Consider the following 10,659-nt stretch of genomic DNA (forward strand, 5'->3'; position numbering starts at 1 on the left):
TGGTTGCTGGGGGTCACCTGGGACTTGGAGCATCGCCGCCCTCTTCCCGCCCCCCAGAGGAATTCAGACAAGCAGCTTTTGCTCGCTCGCGGTTTTTCTTTGAAGCACTTAGGTGTGTGCCGTGCGCCTGTCTCTCTGCTGTAGGTGGTTTGACAAGTCAATCACGTTTATCGTCTACAAAAACGGCAAAATGGGCATGAACGCGGAGCACTCGTGGGCAGACGCCCCCATCGTGGGCCACCTGTGGGAGGTGAGTTCCTGCCGCCCCGTGGCTTCGTGGGAACATGCTTCTGGGGCTCCAAGTGGCGGAGCAGGTGGCATGTGGGATTGTGGGAGTCAGTGCAAGGCCACGCGTAACAGGAGACCACGCCACAGCAGGCGCCACGGCCTCCCTTCCTCCGACCCGGGCCCTCACGCAGCCCCACAGCGGTGACCCCGTCTCCCTCGGCAGGGGAGGAAGGTGACCAGTCAGCTGTTGCAGGTGGTGTCCGGTTGGAGCTGAACGAAGCACCTGAAGCAAGCAATCACTTGTTTCGTGATCACTGGCTTGTTGTCCATTTGCTGTTTTTTTTTTTTCCTTCTCGACCAGCGTTTCGGCCAAATAGAGCAAGTGTGTGGTGATCTCAGTTCATGACAGTGTGGCGACCTCTCGTCACACCGTTGCTTTGGTCTCTCGCTTTTAAAAGATACTGTTTGCAGAGCCGTTTCACGTGGAGTCGAGAGAGACCCCTCCCCGCGTGTCCCCTTGCCCCCGTGGTTTCCTCTCAGGTCTTGACCTTAAGCTCTGGTTCAGGGTTTGAAGACAATGGTGGGGCAGCTGGTCTGTGGCTCCCCCTGCTGGTCTCGGTGGGTCCAAGGCTGGAATCTGTACAAAGTAAAGTGCTCTGTCCCACAGTTCCCTCCCTTTTGAGGAGCCTCTGCCTGCGAGGGCTGCTCTCAGGGCTCTGGACGGGGTGGGGGACCTTTTGTCCGTCAGAGCCATTTGGATATTTACAACACCGTTTGAGGGTCACATTCGTCAGACAGCTCCCTAACTCACCTCTAATGGGTTGGCTGTGAGGAGACCGAGTGGCATGGTGGTCGCACGTAGGGCTGGTGACCACAAGGTCGGCAGTTTGAAACCACCCGCAGCTCCACAGGAGAAAGATGAGGCGTCCACTCCCGTAAAGAGTTACGGGCGCAGACAGCCACAGGGGGGCAGTTCTGCCCTGTCCTACAGGGTCGCCGTGGGTCGGAACCGACTTGCGGGCAGGGAGTTTGTTTGGTTCACGCAGTGGCTGGAACGGCCTCTCTCTGGTGTGGTGTGTGGTGTTAGCAGGTGTGGGTGATTTTGTGGGACTTATAGGGCTCCAGTGGAGAGGGGTGGCATTGTGGTTATGCCTTGGGCTGTTAACTGCAAGGTCGGCAGTTTGAAACCACCCACCGCTCTAAGGGAGAAAGATGAGACTTTCAGTACCCGTAAAGAGCGAGTCTCAGAAACCCACAGGCGCGGTTCTCCCTGCCCCCCAGGGTCGCTGTGAGCTAGAATTGGCCCGAAGGCAGCGAGATTGGTTCCGCTAGTGTGGAGAGACGCCTTCTCTCGTTAGGTGACCAGCCACAAGTTGCACCCAACTCCCAGCAAGGCCAGAACTGTGCTCCAGGGGGGTTCTGAAGCATCCTGGGTGGACCAGAACGTCCTTCCTGTTCCAGTGGGCTCACCGTGGACACCGCCTCAGGCTCCGGGCGCCTGTGAGGCTGATAGAAGGCGCTGGGCGCCTGTGAGGCTGATAGAAGGCGCTGAGCCTGCTGCAGGCAGCGAGTCAGGAGTGGTCTTCCGGTCCTCAAATGACCCCAGGAGGGGCAGGGCTGGTCGGATGTGCGTGACTCTCAGTTGCAAGCTTCCCTGCGCTGACGATGCATCTGTCTTCTGTTGGGCAGTACGTCATGGCCACCGACAGCTTCCAGCTGGGCTACGCGGAGGATGGTCACTGTAAGGGGGCCACCAACCCCAGCATCCCGCACCCCACCAGGCTGCAGTGGGAGATCCCGGAGGAGGTGAGTCGTCAGCACCCGAGCTCTTCCTGCACCCCTGGGTGGGAGCTGGGGGGCCCCTCCCCACGGAGTCGGCGGCAGACGTCCTTTTACCTGGACGGCTCCGGTACGCCCAGAAGAGAGGCGTGTAAAACGCGCTCTGCGCTCTCACGCCGCCTGGTCTGCACACGCAGCAGGGAACCCTCTCTCCAGGTGGAAGGGTGACCAGCAGGTGCTGTTGTCATCATGAGGGGCCGCCGAGTCCGCTGCAACCCTGTGCACGGACACCCGACCCCGCGCCATCCGCTCTGCTGTGCGTGGGTGTGAGCCCGTGTCGGCAGTCGCCGTGGCCCGCTGTGCGCCATCTTTTGTGAGGGAACCACTGGCAAAGGAAGGGCCCGAAAGGGGGGCCCCATCCACCCTGGAGGGTGGCCACGTTTTTTAAATCCCTGTTTGAGTCGTGTGCCGTACGCTTCAGTGGCCCCGACACTTTCTGAAGAGAGTGGGACCATCATCACCACAGTCAACTTTAGAACCTCCTCTTCCCGCTTGGACTCCGCGTTATTAGTCTCCCTCCAGTCTCCTCCCCCGGCCCCCACGGAGCCTTGACTCCAGGGAGTGTCTCTGTAGATTTACCTATCCTGGATTTCCTAGAGGAAAAAACAGACCGGAAAACCAACTGGAAAACCCGCCGCCCAGAAAGCAAAGCAGAGAAACCTCAAGAGAAAAGAAAGTGTCCAAATGACAAGCGGTGTTAACTTCTAACCTGACGGCACCTATCGCGATCCACTTGCAGTGGACTCTGCAGGTAGCAAGGCTGCTCGCATCCCCGGTCTGTGGTCAGAGGGGCTTCACCGGAGGCTTTAAGCCAGGTGTATCTCCCCTTCACGTTCAACAAAAGACAAAACAGCTTTAAAGCGAGCCAAGAGGAAGCTCAGATGGTATTCCATTTCAGCCTGACTACAGCGGCCATCACTGACTGGACAGTGCTCTCTGTGCGAGGGCAAGGCTGCTCACAGCCCCCGGCTGTGGCCAGGGGCTTCACCGGAGGCTGCATCACGCACGTGTGGTCCCTCGGTCCTCTTTTGAGTGCCTTCTGACCTGAGAGGACAGCTTCAGGCACCCTCTCCGATCCACAAGGTCTTGCGTATCTGCCCATATTTAGGTGCCATCTGCGAGGTTTTCAGTAAGGCTGATTCCGCTGAAGTGGGTGGCCAAGCCCTTCTTCCTGGGCTGAGTCTGGAAGCTCCGCTGAAACCCCTTCCCCGTGGGCAGCCCTGCCAGCACTAGAACTGCTGGAGACGTCGCTGCCAGCACCCCAGCCGCACACAAGCCACCCCGACGGATGACCGACTGATAGCTAGTGTAGGGTTGACACAATGTAGTGTGTGTGTGTAGATACAATGTAATCCACCTCCTTCGGGGTGCCCTGTGTGTGACGTGCTGAGGCCCCGGGATGCTCTTCCTGGAAAGGACCGTGAGGAAAACTCTCTGCGAGCACCTTTCCCAGGACAACGTTGCAGCCTCCCTGAAAACCAGCCTCCGAGTCTACTTCTGGACGTGGGCCACAACACAACCACACACGACGTACTCTTTTCTGAACCCGGTCCCCCTGACGACCAAACTAACACTCTCTCTCTCTCTCTCTCTCTCTCTCTCTCTCCAGTGCCAGGAGGTAATTGAGGCGTCTCTGAGCAGCGCGGACCTGCTGGCCAACGACGTTGATTTCCACTCCTTCCCCTTTGACGCCTTCGGCAAGGGCATGATCAAGAAGTGCCGCACAAGCCCAGATGCCTTCGTCCAGCTGGCCCTGCAGCTGGCCCACTACAAGGTACGGGGTGCCCGCCCACGGCTTGGCGGCCGCCCTGTGGGTCCCCGGGGGCTGAGACACCCCCACCCCGGCCCTCCAAGGGCAGCTGCTGGGGCCTAAAGCACTTGTTGCTGAGCCCCCTGGTGACCACCCCAAGTGGGGTCCACGCACATCCACCTTGTAGGCGGTGGGGGAGGGTGTGTCCTTGTGTCCCCACAGGTTGAGGGAGAACCTGAGATGGGCGGGACCTGGAACCAAAAAGAATACCTGGTGTTCGGGGATGTGGAGACCCTCAGGGCAGATATGGGCTCCTTCTGAGACCCCCCGCCAGGTGGGGGGCAAGGGGCAGGCACAGCTGTAATGGAAATCCCTCTAGCAAGTCACCTGGAAGAACCACAGTTCGGGAGGTCAGACGCCCCACTTGGGCCTTGCTCGGCGCCGTGGGAAGCTACCTGCTGAGGCATCCCTCAGCCCCTCCCACGGGCTCCACGCGTGTGCCCCTGTGTCCCTCCAACCTGCTCTTTCTGTGGCTCAGAAGTGATTGGGTCTAGGCCCCGCCCTACAGCGATGGTCTAATGAACATTATCAAAGACACCCATGGGCACACAGCGGCAGGCCTGCAGGAGCTGGGGTGAGGAAGGACCCCAGCACACTAGGGAACACGGTTCAATCCATCACTGGTTCTTCCTCTTCCAGAAGTGGGGTGCTGGCCCTCAACCTTGTGGGTCCGGGCGGGGCAGGGGAAGTTCTGGGCAGGGTGTGAGGCTTCCCTCCTTGGAAGTAAGCAGCTTGTCTCTGAGCACCTGTGGTTTGCAGACAACAGCTCTGTTGGAGGTTGAAGTGTTGTGGGTTCGAATCAGTGACAGCCACTCTAATGTCTTGATAATTTAGAAAAGGCTTTATCACCGGACTGCTAGAATCTAAAAGCGATTCTCTGATTGCAGTACTGAGTCCACATCTCAGTCCACGTTTAAGGCCGAAAAGCTCATTTGTCACCAGTCTAGGGTTCAAGCAAGCTTGGACAGAAGCAGAAAGCAAAATTAACAGATTAATTGTAACTTCAAGAAGAGTAAGCATGTATTACAAGGTACATTTCTTACCATAAAGGAAACAGTAACAATTGATTCTAATGTCCAGGTTACTATAACAAGACTGTACTGTCAAATCCTGGTGATTATGGCAAGATTAACCACACCATTCAGAATGCAACATCCAAGGGAACAAGACGGAATCAGAACAAATGCTATATTGCAGACTAATCTAAACTCGTTGTAGTGCCCAGAGCCTGGGGCCCTGGGAGCACATTGTAAATCAATCACCGGCAGAGACTTTCCCAGCAGGGGAGGGAGGACAGCCAGGGGACAAAACTGGACTTTCTTTTGCTCGTCTGCCTCAGAAGCGGTGCCCAGGAACAGAGGATGGGGTATAGAAACAGGGAGCTCCCTTTGTCTCCCCTCCAGGTGGCGGGAGGGGGGACCTCACCATGGGGAGTGGGAGCCCCTGACATTGCCCCAAGAGGCTCCGCACCTCGAACCGGGATCTCTGACGCCGACATAGCCAATCCGAGGGTTCTAGAGACCTCCTTGGATGGTACAGCCCCTCCTCCTTGTCTGGGTGTCCCCCTCTTCCCCACCCCACCAGGTCTCTCACCTGACCTTTCACATCAGCACCGTGAGTGGAGGCAAGGCTACCTCTAGAACTAGGGAGCCTGTGTACAGGCCACCCCCAAAGCCCAGAACCCTCCCCACCACTGAGTCTTGCATCCCCACTGCAGTACAGGGACGAACCTCCCCCGTGGGTCCCCAAAACCATCCCTTTTCATGGGAGTAGAGAGCCTCCTCTCTCCCCTGAGGAGCGGTGGGGGGTTTCGAACTGCAGCCCTTGGTGGTGTGCAGCCCAGGGTAGCGCCACTTTGCTACCAAAGCCACATGGGAACGGCCTGCTGCCCACCCCCAGCGGGCGGCTGTTTTACGTGGTGTGTCCAGGTGCTGCAGGGCATCACACTGAGCTCGGAGGGGACGCAAAGCCCCCGCAGACACACGACACCGAAGTCAGTCAAGCACACAGCTTGGGGAACAGTGGGGCGCTAGCTTCCCCTGGCACCCCAGCCCCAGGCAGAGTGGTGGTCCCTTCCGTTCACGAGCTGAGTGCAGGGCAGGCCTTCTCTGAGGCTCCCTGCGCTGGGCTGACGAGTAGCACCAGGTCCAGCAAGGACACCCCCAGAGATGTGTCCAGCCGGGGGACCCGAGACCCACAAACTGCAGCTTGCTCTTCCTGGTCGCATCTGAGCCACCAGGAGCCGGGGCCGCCTGTTCCCTGAGGGGTCTCTCTCAGACTCTGCCTTCCTTTCACGGACCCTCTGTGGTGTGCCGCAGCACAGGCATCCTGCAGCTGCCCCCACTTCCCTCCTTGTCTACCCTGGACCCCAGTCCAGCCTTCACTTCCCTACTGGGTCTGCTGCCCCCACTTCCCTCCTTGTCTACCCTGGACCCCAGTCCAGCCTTCACTTCCCTACTGGGTCTGCTGCCCCCACTTCCCTCCTCGCCTACCCTGGACCCCAGTCCAGCCTTCACTTCCCTACTGGGTCTGCTGCCCCCACTTCCCTCCTGCCCCTGTACCCCTCCCCACCCAGGCTCCAGCCTTTACTTCCTTAATGGGTCTCGGGTATAGGCCCCCATTCCCTCTCTCCGCACCTCCTCTTCCTCACCCCCCCTAGTTCCCCCTGCTCCAAGCTCCAACCTATTGGGTCAATCTGGGCAGGACCCGGACCGAGGGCTGTGCCCCCCTCCCCACCGGCACTGTTTCTTTCAGTGGAGGGGGTTGAGCACATGCCTGTGCACAGCCTGCACCCCTTCTGCAAACACACGCCCTGGGTGCTGGCGGGTGGGCTTGTGGGCTCACATTGCCCTCACACACGGCAGAGGGAAGCATGGCCCGGCAGGCGCCATCTGTTTGGGGGTCAGTCTGCTTGAGCCCATTGTTGGGGTCACGTCCGTCCGTCCGTCTCACGGAGGGACCTCCCTCGCTTATCTGACCCTCCACGGGGCCGGCCACGAGGTCCTCCTGGATGACGCGTCCCGTCCGGGGTTGTTTCTTAGGCCACCTGTCGGTTCCTCCGTCCAGCCAGCGTGGAGGGGGTGCCGTCCAGGGGTGGGGAGCTCGGGACACGCCTTGATGCGTGGGGCCAGCCATCCGGCTCACCAGCAGTTCTGGACCCTCCGCCCACCCCTCTCCCTGAGAGCCCACATCCTCAGCTAAGGCATCTCTGCTGGCTGCCATGTCACCACGCGTGACAGCTGGCCGGGACTAACCTGCCAGCCGCGGCAGCGGCCGGGTCTCTCCTGGCGCGGCCGGCCCGCAGTCAGACGCCCTCTCCCTCCCAGGACATGGGCAAGTTCTGCCTGACCTACGAAGCCTCCATGACCCGGCTGTTCCGCGAGGGCCGGACTGAGACCGTGCGTTCCTGCACCACCGAGTCCTGCAATTTCGTGTTGGCCATGATGGACCCTCGGAAGACGGTGAGTGCGCGCCCCATCTCTCGGAGCTCCCAAAACTGACCCGGCTGACTGCCCCCTTTCAGAACAAAGAAAGGACTCAGTCTGCCCACCACACCCACCCCAGACAAAGACCTTCGTACTAGACCCTTCATGCCGGAAAATGTGCAGGCACCTTGGGCCCTTCCTGCACTGGCCCCCCAGGGGCAGTGTCACTGCTCTGGGAAACACCGAGGGGCTGGCGAGAGGAAGGGGCCTGTGGCCGGTCGCCCTGCAGCGGGGGCCGCCGAGTCACGCCCTGCTCTGCGCCCAGGTGGAGCAGAGGGCAAAGCTCTTCAAGGTCGCCTCTGAGAAGCACCAGCTGCTGTACCGCATGGCCATGACGGGCGCCGGGATCGACCGCCACCTCTTCTGCCTGTACGTGGTGTCCAAGTACCTGGCTGTGGACTCCCCCTTCCTCAAGGAGGTAAGCCCCCCTCTTCTGCGGCAGACCCTCTGCTTTGGGGAAACGATGGTATGATGGATGGTTGAGCCCTTGGCTGCTGACCTGAACGTTGACGGTTCAAACCCACTCTGTAGCAGCAGAGCCCGGCCGGCTGCTCCCAAGTGACCATAGCCAAGGTAACCTAACGGGACGTTCCAGTCTGTCACCTGGGGGTGCTGTGAATCATGGGTCCCCGCAGCCCAGATAGCCCTCCATCCGAGCTCACCCCGACTCACGTGTGTCCGGGGAGAACCCTGCTCTGTGGGTTTGGGTTTTTTTCCATCAGATGATTTTTCAGGGGCCAGTTGCCTGGCCTTTCTTCCTAGTCTGTCTTCGTCTGAAAGTTTCTGTGGAAACACGCTCCGCCCCGTAGCCATCCGCAGGCTGCCGAGGTACACATGGGCACTGGCTGGACACAGGGCTCGCAGGCACAGAATGCCGCCCATGCCTCCCCCGAGGGAGTGGGAAGGAACAGCTGACCCTCCGAGCCGTGCCCTGCTCACCCTGCTCCGGACCAGCCTCCTGGGGACGCAGAGGCGCCCTGAGCGCTGAGTCCTCACCGCCACCACTTAGATGCCTTTAAGTTCGTTGCTTTTTAACGACCGGGCTTAACAAACAGCTTGGGAAAGCCCTGAACGCGTACAAGTGGGCTCTTTGGGGGGTGAGTTGGCTTGGGTCGGCTGGAGCAGAGGCCTGCCCCCACTCAATTGAGCTGCTGTAGCGCCGGCCTTCGAGCGTCCACAGGCTCTGCTGGCCAGGGTCTGCCCAGCCTCGGGTGGAAAATATCCAGGGGGTGGGGGAGGCTATCCAGGGGTCAAGGTCGTCCCTGTGGCTAATCGGGAGTGAGTGGGCAGGGCTGCTGGTGTGTGTTTGTGTTGTGTGAGACAGTGTGTGCTGTCAAGGGGATGAGAAGTAACCGGGGGCATATCCCGAGTCAGTGCCGACTCCCAGCCACCCAGTGGGACAGGGCCGGACTGCCCCGGGGGTTTCCCAGGGAGACTACCAGTCTTCCGGGCACAGCCTCATCATTCTCCCATGGAGCCTGCCAGTGGTTTCGAACTTCTGAGTTTGCAGTGAATAGCCCAGCCATGATGCCGCCAGAGCTCCCTGTATGGGCACATGATTTTGAAATGTCAAATTCACTGCCCTCAAGTTGGGTCATGACGCACAGCGACCCTGTAGGACAGGATAGAACTGCCCTCGTGGGTTTCCGAAACTGTAACCGTTGACGGGAGTGAAAAGTCTCATCTCCTCCCACAGAGCAACTGGTGGTTTCGAACTGATAACCTTGTGGTGAGCAGCCCAGCGCCTAACCTCTGTGCCGTTAGGGCTTCCTGTGTGCGCCGTTCAGAGGGGCCATCTGAAAATTCTGAAATGGGTCCCCCGCGGGCACGGAGGGACGGCTGGCTGTACCTGCCCCCTTTTCGCCTGAGACACTGCTAGCCGGTGCTGGCCGCATCCTGGGGCGTCACTGCCCCGTGCCCTCTCTGCAGATGTACCACCTTAGTCCTCAGCTGTGGGGATGCAGGCCTTCTGGAGTCTGTCCCCTGGGCTCAGCTGTGACTGCAGAGCCGGGCTTGGGGGCCATGCCATTGGCCCGGGACACTTGCTGACCCTGTCACCCTGCATTCACCCGACAGGTCTTATCTGAGCCCTGGAGGCTGTCGACCAGCCAGACGCCGCCCCAGCTGGTGGAGCTGTTTGACCTGGACAGGAACCCCGAATATGTGTCCAGTGGAGGGGGCTTTGGGCCGGTATGTGGGGGAGGCGTCCGAGCCCAGGGGCGGGTCCCCAGCCCCATCACTGTTCTCAGCAGGTGTCGAGACACCCTGGGGTGCAAAAGGGTGGTGGCACGCATGGCTGTTGTGTCAGGATGGACTCTTGGCGCCTCAGAGAGTTGGGGGGATGTCCCACTGTCTTTCTGAGTCCACTTCCCACCCACTGGTCGGCCGGCTTTCGTAGCACAACCATCGCTAGCGATTCGATTTGGGGTCTTGCTTTGCCGTGGGGGCTGGCCCGCGCCTCGTAGGGTGTTGACCAGCTTCCCACTAGAAACCGGGAGCACACTGCACCCCAGACGAACCGGAACATCTGCAGACAGCGAAATGCGATGAAAGGATGGTGGGATGTTTCCAGCAGCGCCTGGACTCCCCGCCCCGCCCCTGCACCCTGTGAGATCTCTAGGGCTTTCCTTTGTGTTCCTCGGAAGGTGGTCACCAGGCCTTTCTTCCTAGCCAGTCTTCGTCTAGAAGCTGTGCAGAAACCTGCCCACCAGGGGTGACTCTGCTGGTAGATAGCGATGGCCAGTGTCCAGCGTTGCAGCCACCACGATAGCCTGACAGCTGCGGGGAGTGGGGGTCAAACATGTTTCAGCCCCTTCTGCATGTACCTCACTTCCCGACAGCAGGCTGAAGCCTCTCTCTCACTGCCTCCCCCCCCCACAACCAGGTGGCAGACGATGGCTACGGGGTATCCTACATCCTTGTGGGGGAAAACCTCATCAATTTCCACGTCTCTTCCAAGTTCTCCTGCCCTGAGACCGTGAGTACAGGAAGCCCTCCATCCTCACGGAAGGGTCCTGTTACTTTCTTCTACTTTGGGGGTCGCAGGGGGGGACATCTTTCATGGACAGAGCATTTATGTTCCTTCACTTGCTTGCCCTTGGTGTGGAAATGTTCAAAGCAGTGAATCGCACGTCCCGACGTCTCGTTTTGGCTTGAAAGCGTCTCTTCGCTGCCTTGAGCAGAGTTAGATCTTGAGGTTGGACTTTCTCTAACACTCAGGGGACATCGGATAGAGTGCACATGCTAAGTGATGTACATGCAACTCTATAGGGACCTGCCCACACTGAGCAACACACA

The 10,659-nt window shown here is 59.6% G+C and overlaps 1 protein-coding gene across 1 annotated transcript in view; it reads left to right on the forward strand.

The window, feature by feature from the left end:
* Positions 1 to 10,659, forward strand: part of CPT1A (carnitine palmitoyltransferase 1A) — a 58,417-nt gene that overhangs the window by 44,869 nt on the left and 2,889 nt on the right. Inside the window, exons 11-17 of the mRNA XM_045297145.1 lie at positions 145 to 250; positions 1,918 to 2,034; positions 3,677 to 3,841; positions 7,204 to 7,338; positions 7,628 to 7,780; positions 9,439 to 9,552; positions 10,247 to 10,339. Of these exons, the coding sequence (XP_045153080.1) occupies positions 145 to 250; positions 1,918 to 2,034; positions 3,677 to 3,841; positions 7,204 to 7,338; positions 7,628 to 7,780; positions 9,439 to 9,552; positions 10,247 to 10,339 (883 nt within the window). The remainder of the gene's footprint in view (positions 1 to 144; positions 251 to 1,917; positions 2,035 to 3,676; positions 3,842 to 7,203; positions 7,339 to 7,627; positions 7,781 to 9,438; positions 9,553 to 10,246; positions 10,340 to 10,659) is intronic.

The sequence above is a fragment of the Echinops telfairi genome, unplaced genomic scaffold, assembly GCF_000313985.2.
Source record: "Echinops telfairi isolate 266 unplaced genomic scaffold, ASM31398v2 ScPeMD7_7417;HRSCAF=8455, whole genome shotgun sequence".
Taxonomy (NCBI): Eukaryota; Metazoa; Chordata; class Mammalia; order Afrosoricida; family Tenrecidae; genus Echinops; species Echinops telfairi.